We start from the raw sequence: 18962 nt of genomic DNA on the forward strand, positions 1-18962 counted from the left end.
GGGTGGAGGGGGTTCATTTAGTATATTGTTTGACATCAGTATGTCAAAATCATAGTAATTCATGTAAGATATGCCATGTCAGGTACTGTTAGAAAGGCTATAATGTGCTAAGTAAGATGATAATGTTTATGTTCATGTGTTATATGTGTAACGGAAGTTATGGATATGTTTGAGATGTCTGTATTTCAAATTGTGCTGTCTGGGACACACCCCAGACAGAATGGCTGCAGAACAATAGCCTGCTTGGTGGGCCATTAAGACATTCACAGGTGCAAGGGGCCCAGGGGGAGAAACCAGGGATATAACTAATGAGTCACCAGGACTTGTTCATATGACTCTGGACTCCATTTTGGTTCCTGTGAAATTCCACAAGCAGCATGGCAAGGGCCAGAGGACATAAAAAGCAGAGGCCCAGAATCCATTTTGTCTTCAATCCTGTTCAGCTTCAGCCACCTATCTACCTCTGGATCAAGTCATCTGCAACTGAAACTGTGAAACAAACGACTGAGACCCATCCAAGTACTGGATGTATACCAGAGGGACTATACAAGCCTGCAAACTTCACAATTCTTCTAGAAACCTGATGTATATGGGACTTTCAAATCAACTGTATGTGTCTGATTGCTTTAATCCTTTAACATTTCTCTTATTGTTTGTTTCTTTTTATAATAAATCTTTAGTTTTAGTTACTAAAGGATTGGCTGGCAGCGTGGTATTTTGGGTAAGATCCAAACTTATATTGATCTGGTACTGTGTCTGACCCTTTGAGGTCAGGGGGAACCTTTTTGGTAAAGAGCATGGAGTTTGAATAACTGGTCTCTTTATTGGACCTAGTGGCCGATTGGGAGCCAGAGACTGAAATGCAGTAAAGGGGGCTGTGTGTATTTGTATACTGGCTTCTTGATAACCAGTGTGGGGAATCAGAAGCACTGTTTGTGGCTGGTTGGGAAGCCTGACTTCAGTGTCACCCACCAGTGCTGGGAGAATCTGCTCTCCTTTTACAGCCTGCCCTGCCCTTGGCATTTTCAGGTGGCTACCCTAGGCATTGAAAGGTCACAGCAAACATCCCTTTCTGCTGCGAGGTTTTGCTTTGGAAACTCCATTTTGTCAACATTTACAGTGCAATGGCTCAAATCACCCCAGTTGTACCCCAAATGCCTAAGTACAGACCCACCACACCACAGTTGAATATCTAACAGCACTGCAGAGTACAGCTCCCAGGCGTGGAAATTCCCTCCCTCTCAATCCAGTGTGCAGACTGGTAGCTGGACACCCAACCCTCAAAATTCACCCCGTGCACAAACAGCTCAAAGATCTGCTAACCTGTGGAGTGGTGAGGGCATCTCGCTCCTGGGGCGCTCCAACCTTGCCAATCAGAAGGATTCCACCGTTAGCAGAAAAACCCACACTTAAGTCTCAGCATCGTAATTCAGACCTCACCTGGAAACTTATTCAACCGAACTACGAAACGCAACAGGGTTCCCCATCCCCACGACTCAACCACAAACAGCACAAAGAAATACACAGCTCCATGGAATGGTCTTTGTGGCCAGTGAACGTGCCAAGGAAGCTGATTGAAATGTCCCTCTCGGCAAATAGGATACAGCCTGTCACTGCTCCACCTGCACGCCACAGTTGTCATGCTAAGCATGGCTCCAGATTTTAATACATTATAGGGAACAAGAAGTGCACATAAGAAGCTTGTCTCAGGATTGGTCACTGCTGTATCCCTCACTTCCCAACTCCATCTCACTCTCACTGGATCAGACTGCAAGCTCCTTGGGGCAAAGATCTGCCATTATTACATGTCTTGAGCAACCTGCACATCTCCAGTATCATCAGTAATAAAGCAGAGCCCAAACTGCCCTGTTTACAAGAGAACAAGGGGCATCTGCAAGAGGAAGGTAACAGCACCCCATACCATCTATTCACAGGTAGGAGTTTCTGAACTGACTCTAGGAGGAGAATAGGGCCAAACAGACCCCAGTATAGCTCACAGTGCATCAAGCAAACTGATGCCTAAGTGCCAGCCAGCTGAGCCCCCAGTGCCAAGCGCAAGGTTCTCATCCATCTCATGTGATCAACACTAGCAAATCCAGATTGCTGACACCAATGCTGCCTCCTGAACCTTAAGACTTCTTCATCAGCCATCGGGAGTTTCCACGCTCACTGCAGAGCTCTATGGGGTAACTACAGAAATTGATTTCAGATTGATTCTTCTCTCACTTGCCCAAAAAGTGTGACTCATATCCAAGACCCCAAGTGCTGACGGGGCTCCCAGGAAGGAGCCTCTTACCATGCGCCTATACTTGTTGACGTTCTGCTGTAGGGTAGTGAGCAGGAAGCTGAAGATCTTCTCCATGTTCTGGGTGAGGGTTTGTTGGATGTCCCGCCGCCGCTGGGTGGGCAGCGTCTGGAAGGTCACCACATCCTCTGCCAGACGCAGGAGGATAAACATCACCAGTTCTGTCTGTGTCTCCTAATGTCCCAAACAAACACACCCATGAGTCTAGCAGGAACATTATGCCTGTTAGAGAGCAGCTCAGACACACAGATCAAGGCCAAATCATGGTCTGGGGAACAGCCAGAGAGGAGTAACTAGGATGGTTTAATCTCTGATAACATGATCTCCTGGAATAATGGGACCTGACAACAGCCTATGAATCTGCTAAAACTCCAGCTTGTTTGACCATGAAATAAGGTAAAAAGACCTAGATTTATGAGCCACTGGAAGAGTACAGACAAGTCTGACAGGCAGGTGTGCTTCATACCCCTTGTTTGGAGAGCGTGTCCAGCTCCTTCAGCATATCAGGCCAGTGCTGAGGCCATTCACGCTTGATCATCTCCACCACAATGCGAGACAGGACGTCCTTAATGTGACTTTCCTCCTCTAAAATATTCTGCGTTCCCTATGAGACAAAGAAGAAGAATCACACAAGATGGAGCCAGTTGTTCCCAGAACATCATGGGGGAGTCTGGCTGTAGACACACTGAGCAATAAGAAAAAACACAAATACACCTTCATCCCAGCTGTCCCTGTCCTGATTGGAAGTCTCATCTTCCCAGGCAGTCACAGCTGGCAGGCTCTGTGCACCAGGACAACCTGAGAAGCACGTATCTGAAGACCATCGCCTCCATGGGATGGATTGACAGTTGTGGATGGGAAGCTCTGGGAAACCTCCTGTGCTGGCCAAGTGGGAGGAGGTCTAGAACTCTAAGTCCCTTTTGGATTCAATCTACAATTCTGCTTTTCCAGACACTGCTGACCTTCAGCACCAGACCAAACTGCATTCTCTACAGGAGTCACGGATATGGCTTTGATGCTGTCTCTATCCTTCATGCAAAAAGCAACAGAAATCCTTTCACCTCAGAGATGCATTTTAGAGCAGTGAGTACTGCACTTCAACTGAATAAGTGACAATCTCTGCATTTACTGAACTTTCCATCCAAGGACCACAAAAACACTGTAGATATGAAGCAAGCCTCACAACCCTTGCCCCCCCTGTGGGGTGGGTAAGTTATCCACATTTTACAGATCAGGACACTGAGGCAGAGAGGGAAATGGAATTGAACTCGGGCTTCCTGTACTTTAACCACAAGCTCATCCTTCTTCCTCCTCCCTTCCACATGCCGCCACCACAACAAAGTGAAAGAACTCTGCCAGAGGTTATGGCTCTATTATAGAAGCAGGTGGGCGAGCTTCTGTGGTCTGCAAGAAACAGGTCAGACTAGATGATCATGATGGTCCCTTCTGGCCTCAAAGTCTATGAGTCTGCTCCATATGGTAGTTTGGCCCTGGAGGAAGCCAGCACTTACATTGGATATGAGCCCCATGACGTTGTTCTTCAGATAGACCTTCTCGAGGCGAGGCATGCTGTTCCAGCGAAACCTGCCCAACAAAACACACAGAGGGCACCAAATCAACATGTTGGTACAGATCACTGACTTGTCTTAGTAATCCATCAGCCCTTTGCCCAAGCTCGGGAGGCTGGGGCTACATCGCTCACTTGCTCTGCCAGTACCCAATCCCTTACTGAAAAGGCTGAGCAACATCATGGGCTGAAGTTAAAATTAGTGCCCAGTTAGTGCACCTGCACTACTAAGATCAGCACAGTTCAGGGAATGGGCAGGATGCATTAACATCCACAGGAAAAGGAGCAAGAGCACAAAATATTGGGTTTGTGGAGCCAACCGAGAAGGATCTCCAAGCTGTATAGTGCAGAGGTATTTTCATTAATCTGAAACTAGTGGCAGAGAACTTAAGAGAGATCTACTGATACTTTCCCTGCCTGTCTCCAACATCTTTTGTCTAAAGATCTGTGCGATGAGTTAACCTGCACGGCCCCTGGCAGTGTTTGCTATTACCCCCATTGTAAAGACAAAAAGACAAGGACAGAGATGAGAAATGACTTGCCCCCTTAGGTCACCCAGTGAGTACATAGCAGAGCTCAGCACAGAACCCAAATCTCCTGACATCCAGTCCACCACTGTAAACAACAGACATCTCGGGACAATAATCAGAACTGACAACTCTGACAGTTTTCTCTCCATGAAAAGCTCTCCAGAGTTTGGGATGGCACCACATCCATGCAGCCCAAGTGAGCTCCCTTACTTGACCACATGCTCCAAGATCTGAAGACCAAAATGCCTGACAATGGCTGTCTGGGTTTTCTCTGCCAGCTTCAGACCACAGGGGACACAGATTGGACACTTCTCCTTAAACTCCTCGCAGAACTGAAAAGGAGCAAGGAAAACAATGAGCCAAAAACTATCAAGTGGCAATATGGAAATGAGCATGGGAAAAATGAAATGTCAGGGCAATTTGCAGATAAAAGGAAAAACAGAACTTCAAAAACTTCCCACTGCAAGTGGGGGAACTTTCCCTGGAAAGCACAAAAGGCTAAGTGAGCCATGTCTGTACGATTTAAGTTTCACCTCCTGTCTGAGATCCTCATCAACTGAGAATATGCTCCCAACGTGGCCCAATACTGCGAGCTGCCTTCCTAAACCTGCAGACTCCTTCAGCGACCCTGATGCTGCTCAGAGCCTCCTGAGCAGCAGAATGAGATTCTCTGATGCGCTTTTGACCCCCACCCCCGTCCCTCTGACCAGCCCTGAAAGAGACAAACCTCAGGTCATTTTCACTTCGGGAAAGGTGCTGCAGCCTCTCTCTATGGGCCTTTACTAGAGGGTATCACGGGGTATCTAAACACCTGCACGCTGGCTGAAGACACTACAGGCTGCCAGCTCTCCATCCTACAGGGCAGGGCGAGCCTGCAAAGGGAGACTGGGGAACCCAGCTCAGGCGGGCGCAGAATTCAGGTGCACCGGATGCCTGCTGTCCCGGAGCAGACCCAGGGGCTGAAGCCGGCACAGGCAAGAGGCTCAAACCTCACGTGGGTCAGAGCCGGGCGGGGAGGCCAGCGGGTTGGCCCCGGGCTCAGAGCCGGGCGGAGGGAGGGGAAAGGGGGGTTACAGATTTCAGAAGCGGGGAGGAGGCGTCACCGGCCTCCCCGGGATCTGGGGCCCTGAGGCCGAGCTCTGCCCGGGCCAGGGACCCCGGTGCGGAGCGGGCAGCGCTGAGCCCGGCCGCCCCACGCGGACCCCGCTGCCCCGGTACCTTGAGCGCCTCCAGGCGGTAGCGCTGCGTGGAGGCCGGGTCCATGATCACCGTCACCGCCTTCACCAGCTGCTCGCACAGGCTGCTCACCTGCTCCGCGGACATGGCGGCACCGGGGGGAGGGGCGGGGTCCGCGCGGGGCGACCGGAGCAGGCGAGGGCCAGGGGCACCGCACCGGGAGCAGGGAATAGTTAGTGCGCAGGCGCGCGCGCCCGGGATCAAGATGGCTCTACGTTACTACGCATGTGCCACGCGGACCGGGAGGCCTCTGCGCATGCGTCCACTGAACCGCGCGACGCTTGAAGGAGGAAAACCGCATGCGCGGACGGAGGATAGGGCGCGTGCGCCCATCAGGGATGTGGCAATGCGCTTGCGCCAGCTCCGTCCCGACTCCTTAATACCCGGCGACCAATCACAAGCAGCTGCACTTAGCGCGGCAGTTTTCCGAACTGGAGGAGCGGGGGGGCGGTTCTATCACCGGAGCACGAGCCCGATCCACCAACCCCCTCTCCGCGAGAACTACATCTCCCAGCGTGCATCGCGGGCCTCCTATTCTCCATCCCCCTCCCAGATGCGGTGCTGCGCGCGGGGACTACAGCTCCCGTCAGGCCGCGCGCGCGGCGTCTGAGTCGGGGGGGGGGGAGGCGCGCGGGAGCTGTGGCCGTTGCTTCTTGACTTCTGCCCGCAACTGCCAGGGCGGCGGCGGCGGCGCCCCGGTTGGTTGCTGCGCGCGCGGTGTGGGGGGGCATGTCTCGCGGGCGGGAGCGCGTGGTGGCGCTGGCGGACATGGACTGCTTCTTCGTGCAGGTGGAACAGCGCCGGGAGCCGCGGCTGCGGGGCCGGCCCTGCGCCGTGGTGCAGTACGACGCCTGGCGGGGCGGCGGGTACGTGCTGCCCGTGCCCAGCTCTGCCTTAACCCCCCACCCCACCCCGCGCGGCCCCGGGCCCGGCCCACTCCCTGTGGTCTCTCCCCGTAGGATCATCGCCGTCGGCTACGAGGCGCGCGCCTTCGGCATCAACCGGGGCATGCGGGCGGACGAGGCCCAGAAGCGCTGTCCGCAGCTGGTGCTGACGCGGGTCCCGGAGGCCTACGGCAAGGCGGATCTCAGCAGGTGAGGCGGGGTGAGCCCCACTGGGTGTCCGGGCAGCGTCTGGCGCCCTGCCGTGGGGCCAGGCCCTCCCCGGGCGCTGCCAGACCCGGATCCTGCGGCGGAGCTGGTGGAAACCTTCCATCGACCTAACGCGTCTACACACCGGGAGGGCTGAGGTTGGCATAGCTACCTGCTGTCTCTCGGGGGTGTGGATTTTCACACCCCTGAGAGCCGTAACTATGCCAGTGTAAGTCCCTACTATAGATCAGGCTTCGGTGCCTGGGTCTGTCAGGGCAGACCCTTCCCAGCACTAAACTCACCCAAATTCAGAAAACTCCACTGAGACATGCCTTGTGAGCTCAGCCCCGTGAGGGTCAGATTACTGTCATTAAACAGTGGGGCAAAGATATTAATGCAAAATATAAACTCCGCTCTGGGAGAGGCATCCATCCATTAAATCAGCAGCATAGTAGCCCAAGTGGCTGGTTAGGCCTTTCAGCCAATCAAGGAGTTGGATGGAGACACAAAAGGAAGGAGACCATGGGCTGTGAGACCACTGAGTTCCCATTTGCATGACAGAAACTGAGTCTCTTATGTCTTTCCGATGTAGGTACCGAGAGGCCAGCGTAGAGGTGATGAAAGTGATGTCACGCTTTGCCGTGATTGAGCGTGCCAGCATCGATGAAGCCTACATGGACCTGACTAGCGCTGTGCAAGAGAGGCTCAAGAAGATGTCAGGGCAGCCTATCCTAGCGAAGCTGCTGCCAACTACCTACATCCAGGGAATGCCAATTGTCTCTACAACAGCAGCAAAGAAAGAGTGTGTGGATCGCAAAGGTAATGCCAAGCCCCCAGGCAGATGCTTCTTTCTGTTTCTGGAGTTAAGCAGTTTCTTTTTGCTTTTCATCTTAGTTTTATTTTCCTTTAGCTCTCAAGAGAGTGAGGTTAAAATGAAATTGTCCTAAGCTGCAGTTCGTGTCAAAGGGAAAGGAAAATGGAGGTCTCACAGTGTAGGAAAGCCCTAACCTATTGCAAGGGAAACAAGGCTGCCCTAAGTAACAGGTGAAAGGTGACTTACTAGTGACTGTAAAAGGCCAACATTGCAAATACTCTGGGGAAGGATTTCTAAATAAACCATGTCCCCTTTCCCTGCTTCACCCTTCCCAACCGCTTTCATCCTAATCTGCCACACAGAATGCCTGGTCCCAAGGCTCCATGGTCACCTGCTGCTGGAGCTCAAATTCAAACTAAAGTTCCATTTTGCAAAGAAAACCTTTATGGACTGGGATTATCTTTAAAAAGAGTGCTAAGATCTAGTCTGAAATGTACCCAAAGAACCACTTGGGAGCACTGTTGTGCACGTAAATATAGCATTTTGTACATCTGGACAAAAGTACGGTACTTACTAACGTGTCTATCTAGGGCAAACTCATTAAGATATTCTACAGCACAGATGTGTGTGTGTGAAAGTCTTATTTCCTTCCTCTTCTTAGGCTCCTATGGGTGCAGTTGAGGTGTAGTTGTTTCTTTTTAAATAGTTTGGAAGGAAAGTGACGTACAGATCCTTTCGAAAAAGGAAAGTAAAGTAAATAGGATTTCTCCTTTTCTAAACACACTGGTGCAGGGAGCTTACCTCTTGACCATGGCATGAAGATGCAATGACAAGTATGTGACCACTGTTCGTTCTGACTTGCTAGAACCACCACGCTGTGTTGGGTTTTAATCCCCTTTGTGCTCTTTTTCAGAGGAGCTCCGGCAGCGTGGCTTGCAGCAGTGGCTTGAGTCACTACCTTTCGGTGACATCAGCTGTCCAGAGCTGCAGCTGACAGTGGGAGCAGTAATCGTGGAGGAAATGAGGGCAGCTGTAGAAGCGGTTACCGGACTGAGGTGTTCAGCTGGGATTTCACACAACAAGGTGCGTGTAACATGATGAGGCAGTTTTGTTTTGAGTGGTGAACTCTGATTATGCTGTAAACTAAATGAAACTTTGAGTCACCATCTGATGGAATCTGAGCAGAATTGAACATCATGGCCACATTTAAACACATGTAGTTGAAAATAACATTAAACATGGGAATGGGTTGTAGTATTTGCCCAGTATTGTGGAGATGTAAACTATCTAGTCAGAACTGAATTCACTTACTGGCCAGGGCTCTGAGTTTCCTGGCATATCTCAAGCAGTCAACTTACTGTGGAAAAGGTCTTTAAAGTGCTCAGCAGAGAGTCCACTCTAAAAATGACTGATTAAATGTTTCCTTCCTAGAATGAGACACATCCTGTGTCCATAAGATGGCTTTACTGATGTAAACTCCTGTTTAATTGGACAGAAAGAGCCCTAGTTCACTGCTTCCCCTCCCCCCAAAATGTTGATGTGAGGTGGGTCAGGTTGTCTTTCTGAGTCTCACTTTCCTCCAGCCTGGTGGATATGCTTTGGGTAATGTACAAACAGCCACTAGCAGCAGCCACAGGAACGAACTCTCACACTCACTCACACACACACACTCACACACACACACACACACACACACACACACACACACACACACACACACACACACACACACTCACACACACAGAGGCAGCTGCAAAGGGGAACTGACTCATTCCGATACTGCAGCTCTGGTGGGTTTCCTGCTGCATCAACCTATGTGAGCATCTCGTAGGTTTCCTTCTGTAGCACTCTGTTGCTGCTGACCTTGCAGAGAGAAGACTAAAGAAGACACAGCAAGAAAGAGCAAGACAGGAGCACAGAGGATGGAAGAGGAAAGGCCCAGACAGAGAGAGGTGGCAGGGGTGGGGGTAATACGGAAGGAATGTGATGGCTACTCTTGGGGTTCCAGCAGTTTCCAGACCAGAACTGAGCCAACAAAACCACATTAAATACCCTGACTGTCTAAAGCAGCGTTCTGAGTCCCTTCTCAGAGCTAGACTCTTGCATGTAACAATTGTTTAAAGACCGTTCAACCCGCACAGTTCAGATCTTGTGGTAGCTAATAGCTGGGAGTGAAGAGAGGTGGAATCCGAACCTTGTCCTCAACGGAGCTGTGCCTGTGGAAAGCGCTGTGGAATCCCAAAGCTTAAGAGCCCTGCAGCCTTTAGCTTGAAGGCCTACTGCAGAACCTGCTGGACAGAGTCTTTTAGAAGCCTGTAGTCCTCTGAGCGTGTAGGGTTTGCAGTAATGGGGTTTCCACACTCTTCCGTATTCCAGGTACTGGCAAAACTGGCCTGTGGGCTGAACAAGCCCAACCGCCAGACACTGGTATCCCAGGGATCTGTCCCACAGCTCTTCAGCCACATGCCCATCAGCAGCATGTAAGTATTGGGGAGCTGTCTGCTTTCATTGAACCCGGGAGTTGGATTGAGCTGGGACCTGTCTCAGAGGACTGGAAAAGGGTGAATATAGAGCCAATCTATAAAAAGGGAAATAAGGACTACCTGGGGAATTACAGACCAGTCAGCTTAACTTCAGTACTCAGAAAAATATTGATTGCTTAATTATTTGCTCCATTTTGCAAACACCTAGAAGATAATAAGGTGATAAGTAACAATCAGAATGGATTTGTCAAGAACAAATCGTGTCAAATCAACCTAGGTTTGGTTAACAAGCCTTGTGGGTGAGGGGGGGGAAGCGGAGGAAGCGGAAGATGTGGTATATCTTGGCTTTAGTATGGCTTTCGATACTGTCTTGCATGATCTTCTGATAAACCAACTAGGGAAATACAACCTAGATGGAGCTACTATAAATGTGTGCATAACTGGTTGGAAAACCATTCCCAGAGAGTAGTTATCAGTGGTTCACAGTCAAGCTGGAAGGTCATATCATGTGGGGTCCTGCAAGGATCAGTTCTGGGTTTGACTCTGTTCATCAATGATGTAGATAATGGCATAGAGGGTACACTTACAAAGTTTGCAGATGATACTAAGCTGGGTGAGGTTGCAAGTGCTTTGGAGGATAGAATTAAAATTCAAAATGATCTGGACAAACTGGAGAAATAGTCTGAGGTAAATAGGATGAAATTCAATAAAGACAAATGCAAAATATTTCACTTAGGAAGGAACAATCAGTTGCACACATACAAAATGGAAAATGACTGCCTAGGAAGGAGTACTGTGGAAAGGGATCTGGGAGTGATAGTGGATCACAAGCTAAATATGAGTCAATATTGTAATACTGTTGCAAAAAAAGCATACATCATTCTGGGATGCATTAGCAGGACTGTTGTAAGTAAAACACAAGAAGTATTTCTTCTGCTCTACTCCGTGCTGATTAGGCCTCAGTGAGTATTATGTCCAGTTCTGGGCACCATATTTCAAGAAAAATTGGAGAAAGTCAAGAGAAGAGCAACAAAAATTATTAAAGGTCTAGAAAACATGACCTGTGAGGGAAGATTGGAAAAAATTGGGATGGTTTAGTCTGGAGCAGAGAAGACTGACCGGAGGGGGGGGACCATAACAGTTTTCAAGTACATAAAAGGTTGTTAAAAGAAGGAGGGAGGTAAATTGTTCTTCTTCACCTCTGAGACTAGGACAAGAAGCAATGGGTTTAAATTGCAGCAAAGTTGGTTTAGGTCGTATGTGAAGATAAATTTCTTGTCAGGGTAGTTCAGCACTGGAATAAATTACCTAGGGAGGTTGTGGAATCTCCGTCATTGGATACTTAAGAGCTGGTTAGACAGACACCTTTCAGGGATGGTCTAGTTAATACTTAGTCCTGCCATGAATGCAGGGGACTGGACTAGATGACTTCTTGAGGTCCCTTCCAAACCTACAATTCTATGATAATAGAGTATCGGCCTCTCTTTACTGCTTCTGCTTTGTCCATCAGAATCCAAGCTTTCATTTTAAAACAAAAACAAAAAATCCCCTCTAGCTGGTCTGGTTGCCAAGATGCATGTTTCAGTTCATGCTCACTCTAAATGCAGAACCTGAATAATTCAGAGAGGTGTGAACTGTCCCTTTCATTTCAGCGAGGGCTAATTCAGATGCCAGTGGTGATGATATAGAAATTTCAGGCTTGTTTCATGAATTTCATGAATGTTTAGTATGCGGCAGGCTGGGGTGTGAATCTCCCTGCTGCGCATGGTCTGTTTGGACCCTGCTTACATTCACGAACAGTTCCTTAATACACTTTGAAATGGGACTAGTTCAAAGCATGTTAATGGACAGTTAGTGCATGGCAGGCTAATTTCAGGGTCAGTTTACATTCTAGCTTGCCAAGAACCAGTTGTTTGAGTAGACAATCCCTTAAAATATAACTACTTCACTGTTCGTTAAAGCATACAGGAAAGGAGAGGGAGGATCCTAGTAGGAAGAGCTGTACAATTTACTGAGAGTGACCACTCATTTTGACACCATGAGTAAGTGGATTAGGGAGATGCCACCACTTCCTCCTGCCCCAGCGAAGGAGGCAAGCCCAAAAGGCCTACCAGAATCCAGTGGGCGTCACCTGAACCTCTTTCCTAAGGTGTAGTGAAACTCAAGAAGCACAGGGGGACAACATGCCAGGCTCACCAAGTGGAAATGTACAGACTCCTCATTCATGGGGTTTTCAGACCTTAGGGGAGCTGAGCACCAGGAGCCCAGAGAACATGCACAGTCAGATTCTGAACATCTGCTATGAAGAGAGCTTATTTTGTGGGTGGCGCCTGGAAAAGTACCATCACCTTTTCTTTTCCAGTCTGAAGCTGTGCTGAGGAGCTGCAAAGTTAGCATCTGCCTTCAGGGAGCTACTGCTAGGAGGTTTCCTGCCCATGTAGGATGGCTAGATCCAGGGGCTGCAAAAGATACTCAAGGTTGGGCTGGGGAGAGTGAGTGAACAAATAGATTTTAAGCAATGGTGGGTGCTGCCTTTGTGCATCTGTCTTGTCTCTCCCTGTTCCTATGCAGCTGCCTCTCTGGCTAGGAATTGATATGCTGTCCCATCCACACTGGAATCCTCATATTTTGCCCTTTGTCAAAGAGTCTGGCTAGCCAGCACTGCTCCCTCACCTATCCTGCTTCCTGCTGACATAGCCCGTGAATGGGAGCTGTGCTGTGCTGAACATGCTGCAGTCTCCATGTGATGGCTCTCTCCTGTATTTTTTCCCCTTCTCCTGCAGCCGCAATCTGGGAGGGAAGCTTGGTGCCTCCGTTACAGATGTACTGGGAGTGGAGTACATGGGGCAATTGACCCTATTCAGCGAGTCACAGCTCCAGACTCACTTTGGAGACAAGACTGGGTAGGTGACACGCTGCCTTCTGGGCTGAAGATCTCAACAGGAAACTAGGCTTGTGTTCTCTCTCCCCTTCAGCAGTAGATTCTTGAGCCATTCTGCTGAGGTTGCTGCTCAGGAGAATTTCTGTCTGGGTCTTTTGAGGGTTGCATTGCCTCTGGGAACATGAGCAGTGTCCCATAATGATCTGTTAGGCATGTGCACTGGCGTCAGATCTTTGTAGGCACCTGTCCATCCTCACAAGGCTAAGTCCTTGGCTGCCATTCAGCTGCCCCCTCTATGCTGCTATGGAGTATGTGCTGCTCCAGGGACGCAGCCCAAGCGCCAGCACAGGTTAGAGAATACAAAATGGGAGGCAAACAATGCTCAGGCCCAGCACTGAGGCTAATCACTTCCTTGTTTGGTCCATGCTTGAAATGCACAAAGCAGTGGCTGAGAACTCCTAGTCTGGGGAAGGGGGGGGCGGGACAGACTTGAGCAGTAACTGCTGTAAGGTATGTCCTCTTAGTAGCTGAACAAAACATGCCTCTGGCTGCGACCACAGCTGCCTGGGAGCTGGCCCCATCACCGGAGTATAGTTTAAAACTTGGCCAAGCAGAGAAGCAGCCCATTGCTTCCACTAGCTGAGGTCACCTAGCTCTGTAGCTCTCAGATACGGCCAATGTGAGATGCAGTTGGGGCCATAACTCTGGAGTAAGATTGTGCACTACTCTGCAGGAGTAAAGGACTCTATTCCACGCAGCCCACTGCCTGCCTGTCTACCTAGGCACATCTGGGCAAGGAGAAGTCAAGTGGTTGGCTAGGTTTAAAACAGGAAGTTGCCCCTGAGCCCTGCCTGTGTGCATTTCCCCAGGAGTCCCTGGGACCTAGTTTCACAGGCAGGCGCAGGAGCCATCAGGCCTTCCTGAGCTGAATACGCAGTGACCCCAAATGGAGTGGGGAAGAGAGATGGAACGTTCTCGGCCTTAATCTCAGAACTCCTGTGGGACTTTCAGATCCTGGCTCTATGATCTGTGCAGAGGAATCGAACAGGAACCTGTGAAACCCAGGCAATTGCCTAAGTCCATTGGTTGCAGCAAGAACTTCCCTGGAAAAGCAGCCTTGGCCACTCAGAAGCAGGTAGGAGAGTGTGAGATCTCCCAAGCAGAACTTGGGCTATGAGAGAGGGAGATGGCCAGTGAGCCACTCTGCAGGCTGCAGCGCCCTCCCTCTGGGCTCAGACTGTTGTAAAAGATGCTCCATCTCACCATGCCAAATGCAGCGCCCTGAAATCAAGCTCTCCGGCTTTGTAGGCTATGTGCAACAGCTACTGTGTAACTCCTTGGGAAACACTACATCTTCCTCAGTCAGCAGAGAAGAGCCTCTCAGCCCTTCATCCGCTAGAGCATGCTGGTCAGTGTGGAGAGAGAGGAAGGGGTATTTCTTTGTCCTGCCCTCTCCACAGCTGCATGCACAATCACTTCTTGGCACTGATGAGTTTCTATCCCCCTGGTCCTGCTGTGCCTGAGGGAGCACCTGGATGCTAGGGTGCTGGGATGAGAATGTCCTGTGCACTCTAGTCTGCCTTTGCCATCACCACCTGACATTCTAGTATCTCCCTCCTCAAACTGCTCCTGCTGCCTTTAGCTGCAGTTTACCAAAGCAGACCGAGTGGGAGCTTTGGAGGAAGACATGTACCTGATCGTGCTGCTGGAATTCCCTCTGTCAGGATTGCTGGCCTTTCCTTCTGTTACTGCTAAGTCTCTTCTTCACGGGGAATCCAGATTCCTGCTGGAAAGGAGCCTTTAAATCCTTGGGTGGAATGAAAGTTGTTGTGTGACTACAGCAGTGCAAGTGGTGGTAAACCTGCTAACACAAACACCACCCAAGTCAGTTGGGCCCATACTGGGAGCACCTTGGCTCTGGGCTGTCAGGGGGGGAGTTGTGTAAACATCCATATGAGAGAGCAGCACAAAGCTGAATTCTTAATCTCCCAGTCTAAGTTCAAGTGCAGGTTTAAAGGAACACTGTCATGTTAGAAAGTCTGTCCTTCCTTGTGTTACTAACAGCTGGCAGTGGGGGGGGCTCTAAAAATCTGCAGGATTTCTGCACTTGCTGTGTTTCCCTTGGCCTGGGGTAGTGTCATTATGTGATCCCGTCCCTTTCAGATTCCCTGCATACGCATGTGATGCAGTGTCTGGGATGCTCTAGCTTCTGAGGCATGGCTGCATCTCAGATTAAATCCAAACCCTGTCTCCCCTGGATTTACTGAGTCCCTGGAAGCATTTGTGGTAATCTTGGTGTTTTTGTTTTAAAAAAAAAAAAAAAAAAAAAAAATTGACCTGTTGGTCCTAGTCTGAACCAAGTGCCCCTTGAATGTTCCTCACTGTCTGGGGCTCTGGCTGTGTCAGCAGCTTGCCGAGTGTGGTGTCATTCAGGGCTAACTGCCAGGTTCTGTAACAGCAGCTGCTTCGACGTGCATGCGGGCGTTCTGGGTCTGTATCAAATGCTGCTGTGTGCTGCTTGCAGGTGCAGCACTGGCTTCTGCAGATGGCCTTGGAGCTGGAAGAGAGACTGAGCAAGGACAGAGACCAAGTAAGAAGGGGCTTAAGAGGGTTTTCTGCCTCCCCTTGCTGTGGGGTTGGGCCAGAGGCAGCTGGGTCTCTGCTCCCTGAGCTGTCTGACACCAACCTCAGGGATGTGACTGTGATGAGTGGCAGAGGAAGTTGCCCTGCACTCAGATGTACAGCTGCTGGCTGACAGTTGATTTAAGAGGTGAAAAAGGATGCACAGAGGGGAAAAATGCCATAGGAGGGCCTGGCCCCAAAATACCCTACCTAACCGCTGTCCTTCCCTCCCTTACTGAGTGTGAGCATCAGGTATGCCAGAGGGGATGAGTGTGCTTGGGGAAGGCAGCTTCCCCTCTGCACCTCAGTCCTAGGATGCAATTCCTGCTGGCTCATTCTTGGGAGCTCCCCTGACCACTCTGAGGAAGCCCCTCAGTCCTGCCCTGCACCCCTAAAAGTGAGTGAGCTGCTTTATAACCCGCAGATCCTAGGTTGCAGGCCAGGGCTGAGACTAACCTGGCAGTTACACTGTATTGTGATGTGGATAAAGAGGAACGTACCCTTGTAGGGCTGGAAGCAAGGATTACACCCGTCCCCCATCTGTGCACTGGGTATCCACCTCAGACAGTGATGGTGACAGACGACAGCTTGTCCTGCCAGAACAGATTATGGCATTGGATTGAAAACTTACTGGCTGGCAGTGCAGTGCTCCGGGCTGAGTGCCTCTCCGAGCCCGGTCCTGGCATTCATTGCTTTGCCTTGTAGTGCAGCCGTGTCCTCTCTCCACAGAACTGCCGTGTGGCCAAACAGCTGACCGTGAGCATCCGCATGCAAGGTGATCAGCGAGCCAGTGCCCTGTCCCGCTGCTGTGCCCTGTCCCGCTACGACGCCCAGAAGATCAGCAGTGATGCCTTCACGATCATCCGAAACTGCAACGTGGCTGGAGCCCAGCAGGCTGCGTGGTGAGCAGATCCCCTTCCTGGCCTTGGGTGGTGTGCTGGGGGAGAGGGGCTGGGCTCTGCCCTAGAACAGAGGGGCTCCGCTGAATACAGACAGGAGCAGGGATTGAAGTCTTTGGCAGGAGCTCGCTCTGGCAGAGGGAGCTGGGGCCTTCAGAGCTTGAAGACACAAGGTGCATGTTGTCCTGGGCTCAGGTGTAGGTGGGCACTACCCGTGCAGAAGGGCAGCTGTTGAGCATTCCCCTCTCTCAAGCCCACAGCATGCAGAGCTAGCATCCATGTTCAGCATGTGGGCAGGGCCAGTAGAAGGTGGTGATGGGGGGTGGGGGCTGCACAGCTGGAATGAACAGAGCCGTATCTGCTGCGGCGCAAGGACCTGGCTGGCTTGTGCTCAGGGGACCATACCCGGGCTGGCCAGAAGAGTGGCTGTCTTCTAATGCTGTGAGGACAAGGTGCTTGTTTGGCAGATGGGCTATTGGGGTGGGGGAGGAGAGGGAATAAAAGCACTTTAGCCAAACCTCTTTCCTTCCCTCCCCTCCCCTCCCCCCACGTCATACCTACGGCAGGAGGATGCAGTGTGCTGGGCTCAGAGCAGCGTGGCTCCTTCAGGACAGGTGGCACCTGAGAGTTGCAGGAGCGTCCACCCATGGCGGATGGGACTGAGGGTTCAGGCTCCCTGCCAGAATCCAGGGGACCTGGCTCAGCTCCCTTTGCTCCAGTCATTCCTCAAGGAAACATTGCTCTGCTCCTGGCAGAGACACAGGCAGTTTGCAGCACCCAGGCCTTTTCGTGCCACGTTCATGGGGGCGGTGGAGTGGGGAAGGGAGGTACCAGTATTTGGCCAAAAGGCATGACTAAACCCCCTCCTTTTTCCCCCAATACCACATCCTGTCCTGGCTCTCAGCTGCCGCATTGTCTCCGGGCCCAGTGAAACCTTACACTTACTTAAATCCTGCCTGGAAAGGCTTCTTGCTTCCTGAGCTGGGTCTGAGCTGCTGCTAAATCGGCCTTTCTCCGCAGGTCCCCTCCACTCACGTTTCTGCATCTCTACGCAAGCAAGTTTTCTGAGGCTCCCACGCTCTCCCCTGCAGGCATTGTCGCCTTCCTGACCAGCGATGCCCAGTGTACCCGGCTGGCTGGTACCACTGCAACCAGCCCAAATGCCAAGTCCACTGGGAGCCCAAGAAAAGAGCCCAGCAAGAAGCCCATGAGTGCTATTGAGTCCTTTTTCCGGAAGGCAGCAGAAAGGCAGCAAGTCCGTGTGGCCACAGGGCCCTGCCTGCCTGGTGTCATCAATGCAGAGGCAGAGTTACCAAAGCCTGATCCCTGTGGCCGCAGTGAGAGCAAAGGTCTCATCCTCGCTAAGAGTCAGACTCCAGAAGCCCTTGTGAGACACAGTCCCAAGGGTGGCAGCTCTCCCTCTTCTCGTGAGGAAGCCATCGGTCTGAAATTGCTCCCTGATTCTGCAGAAACCCCCTCTGCTGGCTCAGCCTCCAGGAGCACACTGGAAACAGAATCTGCTGGAGCAGCAGCTTCAGAGCTACCTAAGTGTAAGGAGCAGAATTTGCCACCTTCTGCTGGGTTTGCACAGAGCCCTCCCAGCTCACCAGGACACCAGCTGCACTGTGAGAAGTGTGGCCAGCAGGTGCCACTGTGGAAGCTGCTGGAACACATGGACTATCACTTTGCTGTGGAACTGCAGAGCTCCTTCTCAGAACCCAGCCCCCTCCGGGCCCCTGCTGCTGCCGCTGCTTCCCCTTCTCCTGCCAAGGGCAAAAACAAAGCCAAGAGCCCTGGAGGCTCCAGTGCAAAGCGATCCAGGCAAGGAGTTACCAGGACTCTGGATTTCTTCTTTAGACCACTGCCTCCCTAAGAGCTCTGAGCCCATTTTAGCCTGAAGCTGAGTGATTTGTGAAATTTTTTTATCCTTCTTGTAAATAACTTTTATCCAAAGATTGTATAATAAATGTCTGGAACCAGCGAGGCTTTTGAGGAAACCCAGCAGAGAAATGAACCCGGCTTTGCACTTGACAGATTCCGGTAACGTTACTCCGGGCTTTAGCTGCGGATGCTGACAAAGTGTCAGGATGGCCCACGCTGCGTAGTGATCTGGCATTTCCATGGTCCCATTACTTTGAGCTCTGCAAACAGTAATGAATGTTAAATGTGCAATGCCCCTGTGAGTTGAAGTGTCATTATCCCCATTTTACAGCTGGGGAACCATGGGACAGTGACTGCCTGAGGTCATGTGAGTCTGCAATGGAGCCCTCAACCCTGTAGTGCCTTAGCCACAGGGTCTTCCTTCCTGTTTTACTATAATACCTCCAGTCCTTGCTACTGCCAGGAAGAGGGGTAGGGTGGTAGCTTAGCCCCATGTTCAACACTCCAGCAGGAGAGTTCCTCTAATCGGCACTTTTGTCTGAGCCAAGGCAGAGAAGTTGCCATTGGCGCTCAGGAGGCTCCAGGGGCAGAGTGATGCACTACAGCTTTCTGTCAGCCTGCCTTCTGCATGGAGGGATGTGAGCAGCTCCTCT

The 18962-nt window shown here is 51.0% G+C and overlaps 2 protein-coding genes across 6 annotated transcripts in view; one reads left to right on the forward strand and one right to left on the reverse strand.

Moving 5' to 3' along the window:
* The window catches only part of XPO5 (exportin 5), a 35282-nt gene extending 29446 nt beyond the window's left edge, over positions 1-5836 (reverse strand). The window contains exons 1-6 of one of the 3 annotated variants that reach the window (XM_067564699.1): positions 5621-5836; positions 4613-4734; positions 3817-3889; positions 2772-2909; positions 2297-2479; positions 1324-1365 (exon numbers count right to left, since the gene is read on the reverse strand). In XM_067564699.1, the coding sequence (XP_067420800.1) occupies positions 1324-1365; positions 2297-2479; positions 2772-2909; positions 3817-3889; positions 4613-4734; positions 5621-5725 (663 nt within the window). In that variant the 5' untranslated portion in view covers positions 5726-5836. The remainder of the gene's footprint in view (positions 1-1323; positions 1366-2296; positions 2480-2771; positions 2910-3816; positions 3890-4612; positions 4735-5620) is intronic. The other 2 variants (XM_067564700.1, XM_067564701.1) reach the window with 2 other exon arrangements.
* Positions 5837-6065: 229 nt separating this feature from the next.
* POLH (DNA polymerase eta) lies at positions 6066-18928 on the forward strand. Of its 3 annotated transcripts, none has more exons than XM_067564705.1 (10): positions 6066-6504; positions 6598-6732; positions 7322-7548; positions 8457-8626; positions 9920-10023; positions 12810-12929; positions 13919-14042; positions 15432-15497; positions 16259-16431; positions 17449-18928. In XM_067564705.1, the coding sequence occupies exons 1-10, from the start codon at positions 6368-6370 to the stop codon at positions 18299-18301; spliced, it is 2109 nt and encodes a 702-aa protein (XP_067420806.1). In that variant the 5' UTR covers positions 6066-6367; the 3' UTR covers positions 18302-18928. The 3 variants fall into 3 exon arrangements, with proteins under 3 accessions (XP_067420806.1, XP_067420807.1, XP_067420805.1); XM_067564706.1 differs by having other exon boundaries at positions 6066-6336; XM_067564704.1 differs by having other exon boundaries at positions 6066-6732.
* The last annotated feature ends 34 nt before the right edge of the window (positions 18929-18962 follow it).

The sequence above is a fragment of the Emydura macquarii genome, unplaced genomic scaffold, assembly GCF_026122565.2.
Source record: "Emydura macquarii macquarii isolate MOO-44397 ecotype Brisbane River unplaced genomic scaffold, CSIRO-AGI_Emac_v2 contig_2676, whole genome shotgun sequence".
Classification (NCBI taxonomy): domain Eukaryota; kingdom Metazoa; phylum Chordata; order Testudines; family Chelidae; genus Emydura; species Emydura macquarii.